The 19014-nt window shown below is 43.7% G+C and overlaps 5 protein-coding genes across 14 annotated transcripts in view; 2 read left to right on the top strand and 3 right to left on the bottom strand.

Annotated features, from left to right (window-relative positions):
• Positions 1 to 5223, top strand: part of triob (trio Rho guanine nucleotide exchange factor b) — a 71293-nt gene extending 66070 nt beyond the window's left edge. For 6 of the 7 annotated variants that reach the window (XM_058052917.2, XM_058052921.2, XM_058052915.2 and 3 more), the window contains 10 exons: positions 201 to 454; positions 538 to 667; positions 754 to 781; positions 1699 to 1861; positions 1996 to 2117; positions 2241 to 2319; positions 2441 to 2641; positions 2745 to 2883; positions 2968 to 3154; positions 3220 to 5223. In XM_058052917.2, coding sequence (XP_057908900.2) covers positions 201 to 454; positions 538 to 667; positions 754 to 781; positions 1699 to 1861; positions 1996 to 2117; positions 2241 to 2319; positions 2441 to 2641; positions 2745 to 2883; positions 2968 to 3154; positions 3220 to 3635 — 1719 coding nt within the window. In that variant the 3' untranslated portion in view covers positions 3636 to 5223. Of the gene's footprint in view, positions 1 to 200; positions 455 to 537; positions 668 to 753; positions 782 to 1698; positions 1862 to 1995; positions 2118 to 2240; positions 2320 to 2440; positions 2642 to 2744; positions 2884 to 2967; positions 3155 to 3219 lie in introns of those variants that run through there. The other variant, XM_058052922.2, reaches the window with a different exon arrangement.
• Positions 5224 to 6385: 1162 nt separating this feature from the next.
• On the bottom strand, positions 6386 to 8570 carry LOC131105448 (C-C chemokine receptor type 8-like). 2 transcript variants are annotated; one of them, XM_078790478.1, is made up of 3 exons: positions 8539 to 8570; positions 8225 to 8281; positions 6386 to 7636 (listed from the first exon to the last, which is right to left on the bottom strand). In XM_078790478.1, the coding sequence occupies exons 2-3, from the start codon at positions 8269 to 8271 to the stop codon at positions 6541 to 6543; spliced, it is 1143 nt and encodes a 380-aa protein (XP_078646604.1). In that variant the 5' UTR covers positions 8272 to 8281; positions 8539 to 8570; the 3' UTR covers positions 6386 to 6540. The 2 variants fall into 2 exon arrangements, with proteins under 2 accessions (XP_078646604.1, XP_078646605.1); XM_078790479.1 differs by lacking the exon at positions 8225 to 8281.
• A 1223-nt stretch (positions 8571 to 9793) lies between these two features.
• LOC131105710 (C-C chemokine receptor type 4) lies at positions 9794 to 13337 on the bottom strand. The gene is made up of 4 exons (XM_058054117.2): positions 13209 to 13337; positions 10944 to 11098; positions 10677 to 10849; positions 9794 to 10498 (listed from the first exon to the last, which is right to left on the bottom strand). The coding sequence occupies exons 2-4, from the start codon at positions 11092 to 11094 to the stop codon at positions 9794 to 9796; spliced, it is 1029 nt and encodes a 342-aa protein (XP_057910100.2). The 5' UTR covers positions 11095 to 11098; positions 13209 to 13337.
• A 1276-nt stretch (positions 13338 to 14613) lies between these two features.
• Positions 14614 to 15701, bottom strand: LOC131105711 (C-C chemokine receptor type 1-like). Its single transcript, XM_058054118.2, has 2 exons — positions 15588 to 15701; positions 14614 to 15524 (listed from the first exon to the last, which is right to left on the bottom strand). The coding sequence occupies exons 1-2, from the start codon at positions 15649 to 15651 to the stop codon at positions 14635 to 14637; spliced, it is 954 nt and encodes a 317-aa protein (XP_057910101.2). The 5' UTR covers positions 15652 to 15701; the 3' UTR covers positions 14614 to 14634.
• Positions 15702 to 17058: 1357 nt separating this feature from the next.
• The window catches only part of cobl (cordon-bleu WH2 repeat protein), a 41488-nt gene continuing 39532 nt past the window's right edge, over positions 17059 to 19014 (top strand). For all 3 annotated transcript variants that reach the window (XM_058053648.2, XM_058053649.2, XM_058053643.2), the window contains exons 1-2: positions 17059 to 17158; positions 17373 to 17499. The gene's annotated coding sequence lies outside the window, so the exon portion shown is untranslated. The remainder of the gene's footprint in view (positions 17159 to 17372; positions 17500 to 19014) is intronic.

Below are 19014 nucleotides of genomic sequence, written 5' to 3'. Positions count from 1 at the left end.
CCTTCGAATGTCATGTGACAAAAGTCATCACTCCCTTTTCCTGTCCTATCAACACGTCCAGGATGCCGAGCACTTTAACCTGCTTCCTTTAACGCTTGCACCTTTAATCATCAAATCATACATTTGATTGATATTAAATATGAATTACTTCATGTTTGCAAGATGTTTCATGCTCCTTCCTATCTTGTGGTCTTCACTAGAGTGAAAGCAGCAGCAGCAGCAGCAGCGTGTCCACCATGTTGGTGACCCAGGACTACGTGGCCGTGAAGGAGGACGAGATCAGCGTGGCGCAGGGTGAGGTGGTTCAAATACTAGCCAGCAACCAGCAGAACATGTTCCTGGTGTATCGGGCCGCAAACGAGCACTGCCCCGCAGCCGAGGGTTGGATTCCTGGCTTTGTATTGGGACATACTTCATCCTCCACCACCCCTGAACTCCCCGAGGGAACCATCAAGTAAGACAACATGGTCGCCTAAATATGAAGAAATATGTCCTGGAAAAGGTCAGTGGTGATGTCATCTCTCTACTTGGGTTTAGAAAATCACTTTCATGGCATACTGCACTTCGTATCCGACGCAAGTCCGAGAAGAGAGACAAGGAAGGCAGGAAGTTGGAGAACGGATACCGCAAATCTCAGGATAACCTGGCCAGCAAAGTCTCTGGCAAGGTGGAGAATGGAGATCATCGTCCTCCTTTTCTTTCTGGAATGTCGTCTGTGCTGGGAGCTTATGTTTGTCTTTGTGTTTATTACAGCTTCTCAACACCAACTCCATCTATGATGGTAGGTCACATGGTTGTGTCAATCCCAAGCATGTCAATCAAGCATAATCTATTCTAGGATGATAGTCACTCTTATTTTTATTTGACTGCGCTGACGATATTTTAATTAGACGTTCTCCGAACCTGCAGGGATCTTCACAAGGATCTTTTAGTCTCAGCTGTTGGTGAAATTACATTCCATGGTTGTAATTCTTATGGTAATTGCTGATAGTAACTGTAATTGTATCCTCTATTCGCAGTGGAAGTCAATATTAATGTTTGCAAAATTCACACACAATTTCTGCTTTGGAGATAACACAGACAAAGTACAGGAAGTTTGGAAAGCCAATACATGTGATCTTCCAAGTTGGCCGCCGTCACGCTCATTAATTAGCGGGAACGCCGTCTGTTTTGCTGCAGACTTACACCGACGCAAGAATTTGAATAAAATATTCATTGTTAATCGCCGTATTGTACAGATTTTTTTATGGTTTGGTTGGTCTGCGACTAAACATTTATAATGTAAACATCAACTTTCAAAGACAACTGAGACGGAAAGATGGAACACAAAGGCCCCCAAAAAGAAAATCTTATTCTGCAGATTACAAGCCAAAGTAAAGTAATTATGTTGATGGGCTATAATTAATAATTATATAATAATAATAATTTAATTAATATAATATAATAATAAAAAATATATAATAATAATAATTCAATAATATGAGACGTTAGCGTACCACCTAGTTTATTTTTATTGGTCTCTGATTTTATAAAATACATTTCTTATGGACCTTTCTTTTTCATTATACATACCTAGCGACTCCTAGTCCGGAAAACGGGGCATATAACGATCTCTGATATCTAGCATTTTAGGGTGTAACGATACACAAGCATCGACTCAGCGACTCTCATTTTTCCTCCTCTTCTTCTCCCTTGCAGCTCCTCCGGAGTTCCTCATCCCGCTTAGCGATGTAGCATGCGATAGCGGCGACAATGTGACTCTGAGGTGCAAAGTGAGCGGTCGACCCCGAGCCGCCGTCACCTGGCGAGGGCCGGACGGCGGCACGCTGAGCAACAACGGACAGTACAGCATCACCTACAGGTTCAAAGTCGATTACTTCTGTTTGGGTCGGATGGCGAGGGAAGGGTCCTCAGGTCTTCATGTTCGCCATCGTCATGTCGTATTTCTGGACGGCTCTCGTAGTAAAAAAAAACGATACCTGCGTGTTTCTGCAGCGAGACAGGAGAGGTGACTCTGAGTATCCTGGAGGTGTCTGATGACGATAGCGGCACGTACTCCTGCGTGGCCATGAACGCAGCAGGTTCCGTCACCTCCTCCGCCAGCCTCAGAGTGTCAGGTGAGAGACTTTGGTCCTGGCGTGTGCCAGATATCGTTCTTATCCACACGGACGCCGTTTGAGTTGATCGGCGAATGGCGATGACTTCATCGTAATCGTGAACATCCTCCTGTTCTTTCCCAGGAACCCCTGATGATAACAGCAGCGTCATCTGGAAACGCGGTTTCGAGTCCCACTACACGGATATTTCTGAACTCGGAAGGTAAGAATTCCACAATAATATCCAAACCACGGGACTTGCCGCGTCTACATATATCGGAGCGCCACAGAATAATTGAAGTGGAATCCAAATGATGTAATAATCCTCCTGTGGCGTTTCCCAGAGGCCGCTTCTCGGTGACCAAGCGGTGCGACCAGCGAGGGAGCAAATGGACGGTGGCGGCCAAACACGTCAACAAGAAGCTGTTGCGTCGGGAACAGGTTCTGCAGGAGATCAGACTCCTTCAGACCGTGGATCATCCCAACCTGGTCCGCTTGCTGGACACGTACGAGACCGCCAACAGCTACGTCCTGATACTGGAGATGTAAGTTTGCACGCTAGCGTACGCCATCCCATTAGAAGTTTGAGACCTTCCACGGAATGTTTGTGACGCCAAAGTGGCGTTGGTGCGGTGCTGGTGTGTTCAGGGCCGACCAAGGACGATTCCTGGACTACATTGTGAGCTGGGGCAACCTGACGGAGGAGAAGGTGGCTCTGTACCTTCGAGATATCCTGGAAGCACTGCAGTACCTGCACGGCTGGCGGATAGCGCACCTCGACCTCAAAGTAAACACGCCCCCTTGTCGTCATGGTTTCCTGTGCGACGAGTCCTAACTCCGCCCAAACACGTTTTTTTTTTTGGCTTTTTAGCCCGAGAACATTGTGGTGGAACAAGTGTCTTCTCAGCCTGTGGTGAAGCTCACTGACTTTGGAGATGCCGTCCAGCTCAACCCGCCTTCCTGCTTCATCCATCCTCTGGTGGGAAGCCCGGAGTTCTCAGCCCCGGAGCTGGTCCTGGGTCAGCCCGCCTCGCTGATGTCCGACATGTGGAGTTTAGGTGTGTGTCCCGTTCAGCTCACGTATGTTGTTAGCATGTAACGTTGACTCGTGGCTGCCTCGCAGGTGTGCTGACCTACGTGGTGCTGAGCGGCGCGTCGCCCTTCCTGGATGAGAGCCTGGAGGAGACGTGTCTGAACATCTGCCGCCTGGACTTCAGCTTCCCGGAGGACTACTTCGAAGGCGTGAGCGCGGCCGCCCGCGACTTCGTGTGCCTGCTGCTGCAGGGCGAGGCCGAGCGGCGGCCGTCGGCGACCTTCTGCCTCCAGGACCGCTGGCTGCGTCCTCCGGGAGTGACGGACAGGGACGGCAGATACGCCGCATCGCCGCCGCCGCCGCCGCCATCGCAGCATCACAGCGCATCGCACCTGGACACGTCCAGACTCATTTCCTTCATTGAGAGACGGAAACACCAGAACGACGCCCGGCCCATCGGGACCCTGAAGGCCTTCCTTCACAGCCGCCTGCTCAACCACATGTGACAGGAAGTTCCTCGCTGCTGTTCCTCCTCACCGATGACCTTCTCTCTCACTGATCCACAAGCGTCCTGCTGCTGCTGACTGACTGATTTGACGTCTGCTGATAAACCCTTTGACTCCGCCCCCTCCCTGCCCAACCCTGGCGTGCCGCGTGTATGCCTGCACAAAAACCCGACTTAGCGTGGAGAAAAAGGAAACAGGAAGTAGACAAGCGTACGGCCAGGCTGCTTTTAGTTGACCGCAAGCTTGTTTTTGTAAGGAGATGACTTTTTCCAAGTCAAAGTGTACAGTTAGCATCAAATGAACCAGCAGGGAGATGGAAGCCAAGCGGCGGCCAATAGCGAGGCCCGCTTGTCCTTCCAGCACCGTGAAGACCAAACCGTGGTTCCCCTCGCGGGAGTGCAATCGTGCGTGCCGTCGTCGGCACAAACTACGTGAACAAAACCTTTTCAGCAAAGCTTCTACGATCCGCGCCTTATTTGTAAATAAACACGTCGCTTTTTCATTGGTCGCCACTCGACTGAAAGTCTTACGTTGTTTGCAGGAAGGATGTTGGCGAGGAGCGAAGTTGGACGCGCACGCATTCTGCATCGGTTCCCATGTGCAATGTTGCAGCTTCAACATGTATGCAACTATTTATGAAGACTTGTGTTGTAGCCGTATTCTTTAACGACAAAAAAGGCATGTACGTACCCGGTACTGCGATAGACGTCTGTATTGTGTTAACTCTTTTTGTATTAAGTTCAGTATTAATATCTGCAAAATGTATCAAACGTGTACTATTAAAAGAATCAGGCACTTATGCTTTTTTAGTTTGTTTCCATAACAATACCAAAGTTGTCCATGCTTTTATTTCCGATGTTGTTATGATTTGTCGTGTTAACTTATGGAGAGCGCAGGGAACCCGAATATTTAAGACTTTTAATTTATGATTTATGATTTCACTGCTGAGGAAAAAGCTGGACTTCGCTTTGCTTGCTTTTGTGTGCATTCCGAGCTAAGTTAGGCAGATAGCGTATATGAATATATGCGTATAGACATATAGGAGACCTTTCTTACTTATGGAGCCACTTTTTGTCCCGACAGTCCGGTATGGTAGCTAAAGGAAAGCAAAGGAAAAGGAAAACTTGCTTCTAATTTGATTAGAAGACGGCAAAGTTGAAGAAGTCGTTCTGCACATTTTCTATTTTTCTTTGTGCATCTGAGTTCCTTAAAATATTGCTGATGAGACTCAGCATAATATGTTGTAATTAAGTCAATGCCTTTGTGAGCCCATCTCCTCCTCCTCCTCCTCCTCCTCCTCCTCCTCCTCCTCTTCCCGGTAATGTAAAGATGTACAGAGAGGGGGGGCCGGGGGGGCGGTTGGCCTCCAGCCAGGATGTAAACCTCATTCAGTGACTGTTTCATATTGGAAATATTGGAACCTTCAACACTGACGATGCGCCCATGTCAATTTGAATGTTGTATGATGACGTCATTTTTACTTTTGCATGTATATTCTCTGTACAGAAGATGGTGTTTACATGTTACTTCGTGTTGTAAATATCTTAGTTTGTCGTGTTATTTTGCCATTAAACGTTCAAGGAGCAAGTCCTGCCTGGGAGGTTTTGTATGTTTATTGTGGGAACTGAACTTTTTTTAATGTTGGGGGTGTCATCACATGATTTAGAGGCGCACACTACAACGCCATGAAGACAAAAGCCTTTTGTGGAAAATGGCGTAGCTTTTAAAAGCCTATGAATGATAAACGGTAGCTCCCTGCTAACGGTGTAGCAATAACGTAGAAGATGACTGGCTGTGCATCACAAGCGTTTTATTGCACAACACATGCAGATGAATTCAGCGGTGCGTTTATGGCATGACTTCCATGTTGAGGCTTCAAGGTTTGTTTTACTGCCCTCGTTTCCTCTTGCATCTGCGAGTACGTGACCTCACAACATCTCACAGACTCGCTCTGCTTCATTTTCTCACTTGCCATTTAAACAATACACAATTTCCTGAAGAACTATTCTTGTACATTTAGGACTTTACTCTGTTAAATTATGACTTTTTCCTGTAAATTTAGAAGTAAAAAAAGTTGTAATATTGCAAGAAAAAAGTGTGTAAATGTTTTTAAAAATTGAGTTCATAAATGTAGTTTCAAAAAAGTTCCATAAATGTATAATCTTATTCCCCACTTAAATCTCAAACATTGATGACTGACTGACTTTTCACCCTAAATGTAAGACTTTATTCCCTTCAATTTTAAGACTTTATTCCCTTAAATTTTGGACTTTATTCCTGTAATATTATGGCTTTTTTCTCATAAATTTATGATGTTATTCTTATGAATTCGTTATATTATTAGGAATATAAAAATATTCTGAGATTACGGGTTTACTCTTTAAAAGTAGATTTTAAAAGACAATTTTACATAAATTTATTTTTATTCTCATAAAGTCAAGACTTTATTTTTGTAAATCTGCAACTTTATTCTCATAAATTAACAACTTTATTCTCGGAAGTATATATTTTTTCGCCCATCAAAGTACAAGAATAAAGTATATTATGTATAAGTAAGTATAAAGTATATAAGTAAAGTATATTTATGACTTTCTTGTCAAAATATTTGTATTTTTCAATTCCAGCCCTAATACTTTAAAGTATTAGAGTATTAGAGTATTATCCCTAATACTCTGCCGTAGTTAGCAGGTCCTTTTTTCTAAAAAAAACAAAAAAAAACAAAAAAAAAAAACAAGAACAAGACTAAATGACAGTGTCGCCCCCTCCAACCTTTTTTTTTTTACTTTTTAAGCAATTTGTGCCTTTGAGCTTGGGTGTACCTAATGTAATGTCCAGTGGGTGTATCTCCACCCAGTGACTGATCTCTGGTCCATGAAAGCCCCCCAAACTAAACATGGCCGCCACTTTACACGGCAGTGCTCCTCTCATCCAGGCTGGTGGTTTGGGAGATGAAGGACCTGCTGAGGTGTTCCTGAGGCAGGACCACCCTGACCAGCCGACACAGCCCACACGGAGCCCTGTGGATCAACCTGAGCAGGTTCCTCCTGAACTTCTCCCCCACAAAGACGTAGAGCACAGGATTGAGGCAGCTGTGAAGGTAAGCCACCATTTCGGTGATTTGCAAAGCCAACCTGATGGCTTTGCTGCTTTGGCACTCCGTGTAGATGTGCAGCAGCTCCAGCGCTCTGAAGAAGGACGCCACGTTGTAGGGCACCCAGCAGACCAAGAAGACCGCCATCACCACCAGGACCAAATGGATGGCCTGCCTCTTGGGCGACTGGCTGGAGAGCAGCCGCCGGATGATTTGAGAGTAGCAGAACGCCATGATGGCCGCGGGGACAAACAAACCCAAAACGTTCATTTTAAAAAGGCTGAAGACGCTCCAGAAGTGAGAGCTCGTGCCGTCCCGGTTGGGATAGACGGGGAAGCAGAACGAGGCTTTGGAAGGGTTGGACTGCTGTACGGTCTGTAAGAAGGTGACTTCAGGGAACGAGGACAGAAACCCAGCGAGCCACGTCACGCCCGCTGCCGTCGCCCCAAAAGAGCGAGTGCGTGCCCTCATGGCGTACACGGCGTGCACAATGGCCAAGTACCTGTCGATGCTCATTAACGTGATGAAGAAAATACCGGCATAGAAAACGATGTGGTAGATGCCGAGCACCGTTTTACACATGGCGTCCCCAAATATCCACTGGTCCCGCCCTTGGTGGGCCAGGAAGGGGAGGGAGGCGGCCAACAGGAGGTCAGCCACCGCCAAATTTACCAAGCACACGTCCGTCATGTTGCGAAGTCGCAAGCCACAAACGATGACCCAGATGACCAGGGTGTTCCCCAGAATTCCCAGGACGAAGAACACGGAGTAGACGGCGGGAAGAAAATAGGCTCCGTGACGCTCGTAAACGCACCTCCCGAAGTCGCCATCGTCAGGCAAGGTGTAGTCGTATAGGTCATCGTACTCCGCCGTTGCACTCGAGTTGTCCGCCCAAGCTGTGGACGTCGGCCTGCAGGGAAGCCGGAGGAGGAAAGTAAGACATAAACAAACGGATCTCATTCCTCAAATTTCCATGGCAACTCGGAAGGTCGGGTGTAAGCGTGAAACCAAATGTCGTATTGACCCAAATATGGGAACAGAAGCTCTTTGTTTTCATGGAAAAAAGCCATTTATGGAGTCACAGAGCAATTGACTCCAGCAAATCAGAGCTTTTCTTCCTGTCAATCACACACACCAGTGACACCAGTGACCTGGAATGGTGCGTTTAGTAAGAATCCTCAGTTTTCAGGATCAGTCTTTGATATTTTGTGAAAAAATTGCCTTTTATTTTCTATCTTCTGTGGCGTTCTATGCCCAAACGGTGAACATGGTCCCGTCTGGCAAGGTTTAAGAACATCGTTGTTGGTCATGGGGCCGCACGGTGGACTAGCATGCCAGGAGATCGGCGTCTTCGGCGTGGCGACCACCCACAGGGGACAACCCCAGCAGGGGCTTATTTTAAGCGAGGAACCGGTTCCAACATCCCAGCCATCTGATGCGTCTTATTTATGGCTACGGCAGCAACAACAGGAAATAAAAAGCATAAAGTGATTCTTACTTCGGTACGGTCAAGCCAATGAGAACAGCAGGACTTGGTGCGGCCATATTTGTCCGCCTGCAAAATGAAAGTTCATCACAAGCCGCACTTTGACAGGATGGTAACATTCTGCATGTAAAACTTAATTTAAGTGGATAATTCATAACAAATATTACAGTTATTGTTCATACCTACAGTTGACATATAGCGTATTAAGAGGCATACAATTGTGATGGAATGATAATAATGGGAATGTTATCCTTGCTAAATCATATTCAGTTTGCATAATTCTTCCATCTGTCCCAAAGTTTATGAACGTAAAAAGTAAACGTTACCTTTCAGCTGATGTTGATGCTAACCTGGCCTGATCACGTCGGCCAATGAACCACCTGAAACGGATGAAATAAGAGCAGCGGCATCGAGGCGACACTTCCTGAGGATGCTTCAAACGCGGAACCACAAGTCAGGGGTGGCGTGCGGCGAGGTGTTGTACCAGGTGTTGAACTCGCAACTGCAATACTGCCAGAGAGCAAAGCGACATGCAACGTTTGGGCTGTGTTGGCGCTCGCCTCTTAACATGATCATGATTTTGCTTTATTTAGGAAATAAATGGCTTATCATGGCTGGAACCTCTGGACTTTACTCTGATGAATAAATCTACATGAAATATGAATCGTGAATTTATTTGTATTCACATAACAAACATGACATTGTACATTTTTCATGTGAACTTTTAAAAAGTATCTAAAAATAAACAATAACAATGGAAACATGAGATGAGATACAGCTGGTCAGTCTTAATGAATATGTTTACATACATATACTGTATTTCTTTTTTCATAGGTTGGCTGTTCCTGTGACTTATACTCCAGAGCAACTTATAAAAAGTGTTTATATTATATAAACACTGGACACCTTTTGTGTTCATGTTTATGTTTTGTGTAGCTGAATAAGCATTGTGTTAGCATATCTTACACCTATTCAGCCTGTTCTCTATTCTTTTATTGGTAGAACTTGCCTTCCAAGAGGACGTAATGTCTGTTTTGGTCAAGTAGTTTGGGAAATAAATGACATGCAAAAAATGCAACTGATACTCCGGAGAAACTTATGGTCCAGAAAATACGGTATATTTACTATATATGTATATTTATATGCATATTCATTCATTCATTTATTTTCTACCGCTTATCCTCAGCCTATCCCAGCTGACTTCGGGCAAGAGGCGGGGTACACCCTGGACTGGTGGCCAGCCAATCCCAGGGCACATATAGACAAACAACCATTCACACTCACATTCATACCTATGGACAATTTGGAGTGGCTAATTAACCTAGCATGTTTTTGGAATGTGGGAGGAAACCGGAGTACCCGGAGAAAACCCACGCATGCACGGGGAGAACATGCAAACTCCACACAGAGATGGCCGAGAATGGAATTGAACTGCGGTCAACAGCCTATATATACAAATATATATTTTAAATATTTTACTCAGTATCGGATCAGAAATTAGATCAGCGGTATCGAACATCAGTGAAAATGAAGCAACAGTGAATTCCACACAGCTAATGGATTATGTCAAGCACGTGGGTCCTATCCTTGTTGTGATCGCAAGGCGGTGTTGGACGTCTCTTTATCTGACGCGTCTCCATGACCGACAGACTCTCTGCTCTTGTTACGATATCTAGACACCAAATCGCCCAAAGGCTTGCGAAACTTCTCCCCAACTAATGCGTAAATGACAGGATTGAGGCAGCAGTGGGACAGCGCAATGATCTCCGACCAGGCCATGGCCGTGTTGATGGCTCTTGAAGACCTGTAGGTGTGTAGGATCTCAAAGAGCTGCAACGTCTGAAGGAAAACGACAACGTTGTAGGGAACCCAGCAGACAACAAACACGCACACGATGGTGAAGATCAGCTTCACAGCCCGAGCCTTTTTGGAGTTCCTCGTCTTGGACAAGACAAGCAGGATCTTCACGTAGCAGAACATCTGCATTGGCAGACACAGGAAGATGCTGACCGCGTTCTCACTGAAGTTTCGCAGCATCTTCCAAAACCGCTGGCGGTGGTCCGGATAGATGGGCTGGCAACTCGGGGAGGTGTTGGCACCCGTCTCGATGGAGGCAAACAGCACCTGCGGGGTTGCCATGACGATGGAGGCAACCCAGATAGCAGCGCTGGCTGTGATTCCGTGGCCCAGCGTGCGGGCTCGCATGGCCGCCACAGCATGGACGATGGCCAGGTAGCGGTCCGCACTCATCAGGGTGACAAACAAAGTCCCGCTGTAGAATCCCAGCTGTTCAGGAGCAGAGATTCCTTAAGTTCATTAAAAAAGGCACACGGGATCAAGTACCAAAATAATATACCTCAACTACAGACCGCCATCGCTGTCATTCACACCAAAACAATAATGCTACATATTTTGGGGAATCTGTCCTGTATTAATCTGGGTGTTATCGGTAAAACGCTCCCACCTGATAGACCCCCGTAGCGAGTTTGCATAGTGCAAGGTTGTGGGAATCGTACGCCCACAGGAGGAGAGATGCTGCCAGAGTCAAGTCAGACACGGCCAGGTTGAGGAGACATACGTCAGTCAGCGTCTTCAGCTTGATGAAGCGATGGAGAATCCACAGAACAGCCGTGTTGCCTGTGGAATAAACGCTAGTCTCTGTGAGGTCGACTGCTGAGCATTTATCGCTAAAATGATCTTTATTATGACATATTTCATTTTCTGAACATACCCAGCAGACCAAGGAAGAAGAGGACGCAGAAGATAACACGTAAGGCCACGGATTCATCAGAGTGGCGTGGACTTCCATCGCCGTCGTTTGTGGAGTTGGGATCAAAATATTCATAATCATACATGAAGGTCTTGTTCTCTGTGGCGTCCATCGGTCTGTGTGAGCAGAAATAAAACAAGGACTAGACTGATTTGTGCCAAATGTCATCATAATCCCCCCTGGAGCTGCGGTGCCCGTGAAGACACCGACAACGTGACTTCATACAAAATATGCTTCATTTATTCAAAATGAAACTGCACCAGCAACAAATCAACCGCGGGAGGTTGAATCACAAAATAAAACATTTGCCATGCTACACTGGCTTTTAATGGTAAAAGTAACCTCCTTTATTATGTTATCATGCTCTTGAAATATGGTAATGGTAATGGTAATGGTAATGGTAATGGTAATGGTAATGGTAATGGTAATGGTAATGGTAATGGTAATGGTAATGGTAATGGTAATGTAATGGCAATGGTAATGGTAATAGAATGGTAATGGTAATGGTAATGGCAATGGTAATGGTAATGGTAATGGTAATGGCAATGGCAATGGTAATGGTAATGGTAATGGTAATGGTAATGGTAATGGTAATGTAATGGCAATGGCAATGGCAATGGTAATGGTAATGGTAATGGTAATGGTAATGGCAATGGCAATGGCAATGGCAATGGCAATGGTAATGGTAATGGTAATGGTAATGGTAATGTAATGGTAATGGTAATGGTAATGTAATGGTAATGGTAATGGTAATGGTAATGGTAATGGTAATGGTAATGGTAATGGTAATGTAATGGCAATGGTAATGGTAATGGTAATGGTAATGGTAATGGTAATGGTAATGGTAATGGTAATGGTAATAGTTAATGGTAATGGTAATGGTAATGTAATGTAATGGCAATGGTAATTGTAATGGTAATGGTAATTGTAATGGTAATGGTAATGGTAATGGTAATGGTAATGATAATGGTAATGGTAATGGTAATGGTTTTATTTCATTTGAACATGCATCAGATTCCAATTGAGTGCATCCCATAATCAGTTCCCAGTTCCACATGTCCAAAAGGAGTAGGAAGAAGCAAAGCTTATTAAATCCTACCCCTCCATCTGGTACTTTTACAATCACTAACTGTTACATTTGTTCACTTCCTGCTTTCCTAATATGGTTTAAGTTTTTTTATGTATTTATGTATTTATTTATTTATTTTGGTGATATGAGCATCCAATGCCATAATGGGTACCATAGTAAGTGTCAATATAGTGATATATATAGCACATCATGACTGGTTCAAGACTCTTCATCCTTGTATTCAAATGTAGTTCTTCCCTGAGATCATATTTCTCTTCTCTTGTAGAGAAGTATTGGATGACATTTTTAGCTAATTGGTTATTTTTAGCCTTATGCATTATTTTAGCTGTTTGAAGATGAACTATATCAGCAAGTTGAAGTATTTGTGATTTTACAAATAAGGAGTTAGTATGTTCTCTGTAGGCGGCATTATGAATTATCCTTACTGACCTTTTTTGCAGTACATTTAGCGAGTGAAGATTGCTTTTATAGTTATTAGCCCATATTTCCACCCAAAAAGTAAGATATGGTAGAACCAGAGAGCAATAAAGAGTGTGGAGTGTTTTCTGATTGAGAACAAATATCAAATATAATATATATATTTATATAATATAGTACAAGCACCGGCTCATCTTGTTCTTTTAACCATGAAGATGCTCCATTCCTCTGTAACATTTCCGTGCATTGGTTCATGACGTGAACTTTGTGTCAAATATGCTGGACTTTCCTGCCCTTTCACTTGAACTTTAACGTCAGCTATGACCTTCAGGGCTAACACTGTTTCAAGCGCTATAGCTAATTTGAACACGAAGCATCGGCTGTGCAACACCGACAACATGAGGTTTGGAACAGGAAGTACATCTTTGTTTCGAATAAAGGCCGACTCCACTTCTGTGGTCTTAGGTATAATTGTGTTAACATCACAGGCTTCACTTTTTTATAACGCTGAGCCACAGCTTTGACAGCCCTGCGACCCTCACTTCCTGTTGCTGTCATGGTGTGACCGCACACACACACATTTACATACACACATTTACATACACACACATTCACACACACATTCACATACACAACTATTCCAACATCTTTTTGTGAAGTTGGTGAGCGAAGCCAACGAGGTTTAGCTAAAAGTCAAATAAGTTCCCAAAATGAGTTACCTCAAGTGGCGTCCTGTCCCGTGTCAGCTTGCACATCATCCTGTTGACATGTGTCGCTGCCTTTTTCTAGTCAAATCCTGTGGCAAAGCTCGTTTCTGGTAAAAGACGAGCGAAGGTGTTGTTTCCCACGCACCGCACAGAGGTGACATGTGACTTGCTGAGAAATGTTTGCGCCAAACGTGACGGAAAAGCAACCAGAAGCTGATGCTTGGCCGGTTGACACGCAGTTGGGAATGATTGGATTAGATCGTTAGGTTCATTGATCTTTTAGTGTTTTTAATCGTTTTGTTTCCTGCGGTTCAGTCTTGCAGTCATCTTTATGATTTATGAACACGGTCTTCTTGCCAAAACGGAATGAATAAATTGATGGATCACACATATACATATCATTTTGCCAGCCTTGATATACCGCCATGTGTTTTCCTCTCTCGCTACTCCACGCTTGGTCTCTGTGAGCGGAGGCGTGTCCGCTGATAATGGAATTGGGTTTTTATCCTTGATTGGTTAACAAAATGACAGAAAATTGAGGTTGTAAGTTGATGTGTTTACTTTGTCACAGAGTACGATAAATGTAACCTTTCAGACAAAACATCCCAACTTTGACACGGGCCGCCCCACCCAGGTTTTCGATGGGGGGATGGGCGCTTTTGGGCCCATGTAAGAGGGTTAGGGTTAGGGTTAGGGTTAGGGTTAGGGTTAGGGTTAGGGTTAGGGTTAGGGTTAGGGTTAGGGTTAGGGTTAGGGTTAGGGTTAGGGTTAGTAAATCAAGTAATCTCAACTAATTTTCAAATCAGGTCAACAAATTATTTCAATTAATTTCAATTTAATTGTGAGTTGAATTTACTTGAGCTAATTAGTTAGACTAAATCAAAAGTGAGTTGAGATTACTTGAGTTCTATTGTTGATACAACAAAAATATTTGTTTATTTGACCTAATGAAGAAAGTTCCCAAAACAAAGCAATAAGTCACGTGAACTTGTTAAGTTAGAGAAACTTCGTTGTGAGTTGAAATTACCTGAAATAATTTGCGAGATTTAATCAAAATTTTAAGGCAGCGAGGCAGTTACACAATTTTTCAAGTTGAGTCAACTTGGATTTTTTTTTTACAGTGTAGCGTGTCCTGTCGTGAAGCTGAATTTCTCATGTTTATTGAAACTAAATGAATCAGTAGTTTATTGGTGTTTAGTGCTTGACTGCAGCCTGTTACTCAAAAACGATGCATATGAATTTTGCATATTCTTGGCTCAAGTTAAGCATTTTCAGTGAATTGATATAAAATACAATACAAGGCATTCAGAAGGTGAATGCCTCAACTTCAACTTCAATCACCTGTGATCCTCAACAGGTTTTATTTTGAAGGGGATATGGTAGATACAGTAGATACAGTAGATATTTCAAGGCCTTTGATGCAATGGAGTCCGATCCCCTACATAATGAGAAGCGTTTCCGATAAAGTGGACGCCACAGAGCTCCTTCTGGAAAAGCTATCCGATGAATCCCTGCGTGAACGTTTGGTCCCAGGCCCCCAGCCACCCAACAGCAGACATACGCGCCTCATGAACTTCTGTCCCACAAAGGCGTATATGATGGGATTCAAGCAGCAGTGTGTGAACGCAAGGGTCTCACTCACTACTAGGGACATTTTCACGTTATGGGCGGAGTCGCAGTCGTTCAGCAAATTCCAGTCAGATTGCAGGAAGATAAGAAGACGTGAAATGTTATATGGCGTCCATAAGACGAAGAAGACAACCATGATGGAAACTATCAACTTGACCACACGCTGCTTCTTGGAACTCCTTATCCTCATCAGGACTGGGATGATCCTGGAGTAGCACATGACCATCACCATTAAGGGGAGCACCAGGCCCAATATGGTATTTGCCGAGACGTCGTACACCCCCCATGCCTTGCTCTCTGGGTCATAGTCGCAACCAGGCCCGTTTGTCTCTTTGGTGAAAATAAAAGCAGGAAGGGAGACGCACAAGCTCAGCAGCCACACGACGACGGTGAGGGCGGCCCCTGTTCGGGTGGTGCGGTACTTTGCCACCTTGACGCCGTGCGTGATGACCATGTAGCGGTCCAGTGTCATGACAACCAGGATGAAGATGCTGCCGAAGAAGCCGGTCCTCTTGAAGCCACCTGCAAAATGGCACAGGAAGTCCCCGTGGCGCCAACGTTTGACCACGGCGTAGTCGATGTAGAGCGGCAGCATGATGATGAAGATCAGGTCAGACAGAGCCAGGTTGAAGAGGCAGATATCTGTGAAGGTGCTCTGTTTGCGATGTTTCACCAGGACGCACACCACCAGAACATTACCTGGAAAGAAAAGGTGTGAAGGTTGTCAGCTCGTACGTGGTAGCTAGCGTAGCCAACACTCACCGATGAGGCCCAGGATGAAAACCAACGAGAAGAGAACCGTGATGAGCATCCTGCTGAAGTCCATTGTACCACGACTGACGCAAGGACTATAATAGTCACTTCCATCAAAGTACTCTGAATAATCATATTCAGTCGTCACGGTGACGGTGACAGTATTCTCTGAAGTTGTCTCTGCGAGAAAACGGTTGCAACATGATCAATTTTAAACATAACTCAAATTATTTATCCATCCATTCATTTTCTATGCCGCTTATCCTCACTAGAGTTGCGGGTATGCCGGAGCCTATCCCAGCTGTCTTCAGGCAGGAGACGGCGTCCACCCTGGACTGGTTGCCAGCCAATCACAGGGCACATATAGACATCCATGCTCAGATTTCTCCAATAAAAGTCTTCACAAATGTTACCTGACATGGTTCGCTATCCGTGATGTCTCGCTGTCAGCTCTTTGGTGCTCTGTCCCGATCTTTGAAAAAACAGAAGCTCTTGTGTTGTGTGAAGCTGAAGATCCTTATCAGGTGTGTACTCATGACACTGCATAATAATGTGAAGATACACAAAATAAAGGAAGGGCAAGTACATCAAAACATTCTCATGAATTAGTGACTGTAACTGGCCTTGAAATTAAAAGGTTAAGGCATAGTTAAACTTATCTAAAATAAAAATATCAGTATCAGTGTTTCAGCTTTTGTCTTTACAGTGTCCGAGATTTTTGCTGTTATTTTGGCATTTAGGATTTACCAAAAGAAATAGCACTACTTCTACTACTTTAACTTGCCTTCCATGCTAAACGTAAATGCTAATTGAATACATTCGTTTTGGTGTGATGAACAAAGAAAATAATTGTCCGATATGAATACAAATGTCATGCATGTGCCACCGATGATTACCATCAAGTACTGTACAGTATTGCATAAACAAGGTGTGGTATGCAGTGTAGTAGTAGTGACCTCTTGTGGTGGAAAACAGTATTGCTTACTTTTGCACAGCACAATTTGAGGTTGTAGGAAGATACATTTCAGAATCTCAGTTTTTAGTTTTTGGTTTATTTCTTTAATCATAATAAAACACGCATAAATAACTACTGCTACAATAATTTATTTTGAGAATAATTGTAACGACAATGAAATATTTAAGCGGGTTTTCAAACTCCACCTGGCGCTAAGTGATTTCCCAATTCCCACTGAGAAAGATTGACGTGGGATCTGCTGACGAAGGCGGGTTAGACGAAGATTGCATCAAGTTAGATTGGAACAGTCGCTCCACGGAAGCATTGTTATTCAAATAAAAGTCGAACGAGGTGATGTTATATTAGATTATTTTAGAACTGACATTAGTAACTTAAATATACATTTATATGTCTTTATATTTCTCGATTAAAGCTAGGTTACTCTTCAAAAGGCTCTATAACACGCCGAAGAACAACAATGAAGCTTTTATTTAACAGTAAACCGGAAGTTGGGTTTCGTCACTGTCTACATTGACAGTAGCTCAGGGAGAATCAGCTGGGGGAGAGCTCGAAGATTAAAATCAAGTGGACTTGACAAGCAACAGCCTACGCAAAATGGCATTGAGTAAGTGAGTTCTTCCTCTGGCAAAATATGTAATTAAAAAAAACAACACATAATTTTGTCCTTTGCGTGTCGTAGTTAGCCTTCAAAGTACTTAGCGTTGTGTTTTGCGCCAGTGCGTCACCTTTGCTCACCCACTTGTTGGACCTTATGACACAATGTACACAGTAAGTCGTGGCCCCCCTCAAAATACGTGCTTTGTTTTGCTAACCTCCAGGAAAAAACACGCTGGATATCCACACTCTAAATAAGTAGCGGAGCTTTGGAGCACATCTTGAGCGCCGCAATCTTCTCCTCAATCTGGATTTCACCGCAACAGCAGAATCTTCACAAGCGGCTTCTGGGTAAGTCAATGAAAAGCAATTGGTACCAGCACATGTAGTATATGTAGTACTATGTGTAGCTTGTGTGTACCAGCTGGGTATTTTGGCTCAAGGGCTGCAGAGATAGTTATCTAGTGATACAGAACTACAGTACTGTGTCATGTACTACATTGTGATACAGAACTACAGTACTGTGTCATGTACTACATATTGATACAGAACTACAGTACTGTGTCATGTAGTACATATTGATACAGAACTACAGTACTGTGTCATATACTACATAGTGATCCAGAACTACAGTACTGTGTCATATACTACATAGTGATACAGAACTACAGTACTGTGTCATGTACTACATATTGATACAGAACTACAGTACTGTGTCATGTAGTACATATTGATACAGAACTACAGTACTGTGTCATGTACTATATAGTGATACAGAACTACAGTACTGTGTCATGTACTATATAGTGTCACAGAACTACAGTACTGTGTCATGTAGTACATAGTGATACGGAACTACAGTACTGTGTCTTGTACTACATAGTGATACAGAACTACAGTACTGTGTCATGTACTACATATTGATACAGAACTACAGTACTGTGTCATGTACTACATAGTGATACAGAACTACAGTACTGTGTCATTTAGTACATAGTGTTACAGAATTACAGTACTTTGTCATGTAGTACGTAGTGATACGGAATTACAGTAGTGTGTCATGTAGTACATAGTGATACAGAATTACAGTACTGGGTCATGTAGTACACAGTGATACAGATTTACAGTACTGTGTCATGTAGTACATAGTGATACGGAATTACAGTACTGTGTCATGTAGTACATAGTGATATGGAATTACAGTACTGTGTCATGTAGTACACAGTGATACAGATTTACAGTACTGTGTCATGTAGTACATAGTGATACGGAATTACAGTACTGTGTCATGTAGTACACAGTGATACAGATTTACAGTGCTGTGTCATGTAGTACACAGTGATACAGATTTACAGTACTGTGTCATGTAGTACACAGTGATACAGATTTACAGTACTGTGTCATGTAGTACACAGTGATACGGATTTACAGTACTGTGTCATGTAGTACATAGTGATACGGAATTACAGTACTGTGTCATGTAGTACATAGTGATACAGATTTACAGTACTGTGTCATGTAGTACATAGTGATACAGATTTACAGTGCTGTGCCATGTAGTACATAGTGATACAGATTTACAGTACTGTGTCATGTAGTACATAGTGATACAGATTTACTGTACTGTGCCATGTAGTACATAGTGATACTGTGCCATTGAGTGTCTGCAGCTGGTGAGTTCCAGCATGACCAGGATGAACCTGCCCCCCCCCCCCCAGTGTTTTCTCTATAAGCCAGCCACACTTACTCTAATTGTCTCTTTAGTTGCTTATGTAGAGAAAGGGACCAAGGTCTATTACAGATGTACAGAATGAACATCAGTGCCGGGTGTTGCTGTCCAAAGTGCGTTTTTATTGTGTACAGGGT

The sequence above is a fragment of the Doryrhamphus excisus genome, linkage group LG5 (genome assembly GCF_037039965.1).
Source record: "Doryrhamphus excisus strain RoL-2023G ecotype Guam linkage group LG5, RoL_Dexc_Guam_v1.1, whole genome shotgun sequence".
NCBI lineage: Eukaryota > Metazoa > Chordata > Actinopteri > Syngnathiformes > Syngnathidae > Doryrhamphus > Doryrhamphus excisus.
Note: the sequence above shows the minus strand (reverse complement) of the source record. Positions and strands in the feature narration are given on the sequence as shown.

What these genes read in the sequence shown, in the direction of transcription:
- LOC131105448 (XM_078790478.1), bottom strand. Translation starts at nt 8,271, where the DNA reads ATGGCCGCACCAAGTCCTGCTGTTCTCATTGGCTTGACCGTACCGAA. An exon ending in ATTGGCTTGACCGTACCGAA is followed by an intron (nt 7,637 to 8,224) that starts GTAAGAATCACT and finishes GCTTCCCTGCAG; the next exon opens with GCCGACGTCCACAGCTTGGG.
- LOC131105710 (XM_058054117.2), bottom strand. Translation starts at nt 11,094, where the DNA reads ATGGACGCCACAGAGAACAAGACCTTCATGTATGATTATGAATATTTT. An exon ending in CTTCTTCCTTGGTCTGCTGG is followed by an intron (nt 10,850 to 10,943) that starts GTATGTTCAGAA and finishes TTTATTCCACAG; the next exon opens with GCAACACGGCTGTTCTGTGG. An exon ending in TCGCTACGGGGGTCTATCAG is followed by an intron (nt 10,499 to 10,676) that starts GTGGGAGCGTTT and finishes GCTCCTGAACAG; the next exon opens with CTGGGATTCTACAGCGGGAC.
- LOC131105711 (XM_058054118.2), bottom strand. Translation starts at nt 15,651, where the DNA reads ATGGACTTCAGCAGGATGCTCATCACGGTTCTCTTCTCGTTGGTTTTC. An exon ending in TTTCATCCTGGGCCTCATCG is followed by an intron (nt 15,525 to 15,587) that starts GTGAGTGTTGGC and finishes TTTTCTTTCCAG; the next exon opens with GTAATGTTCTGGTGGTGTGC.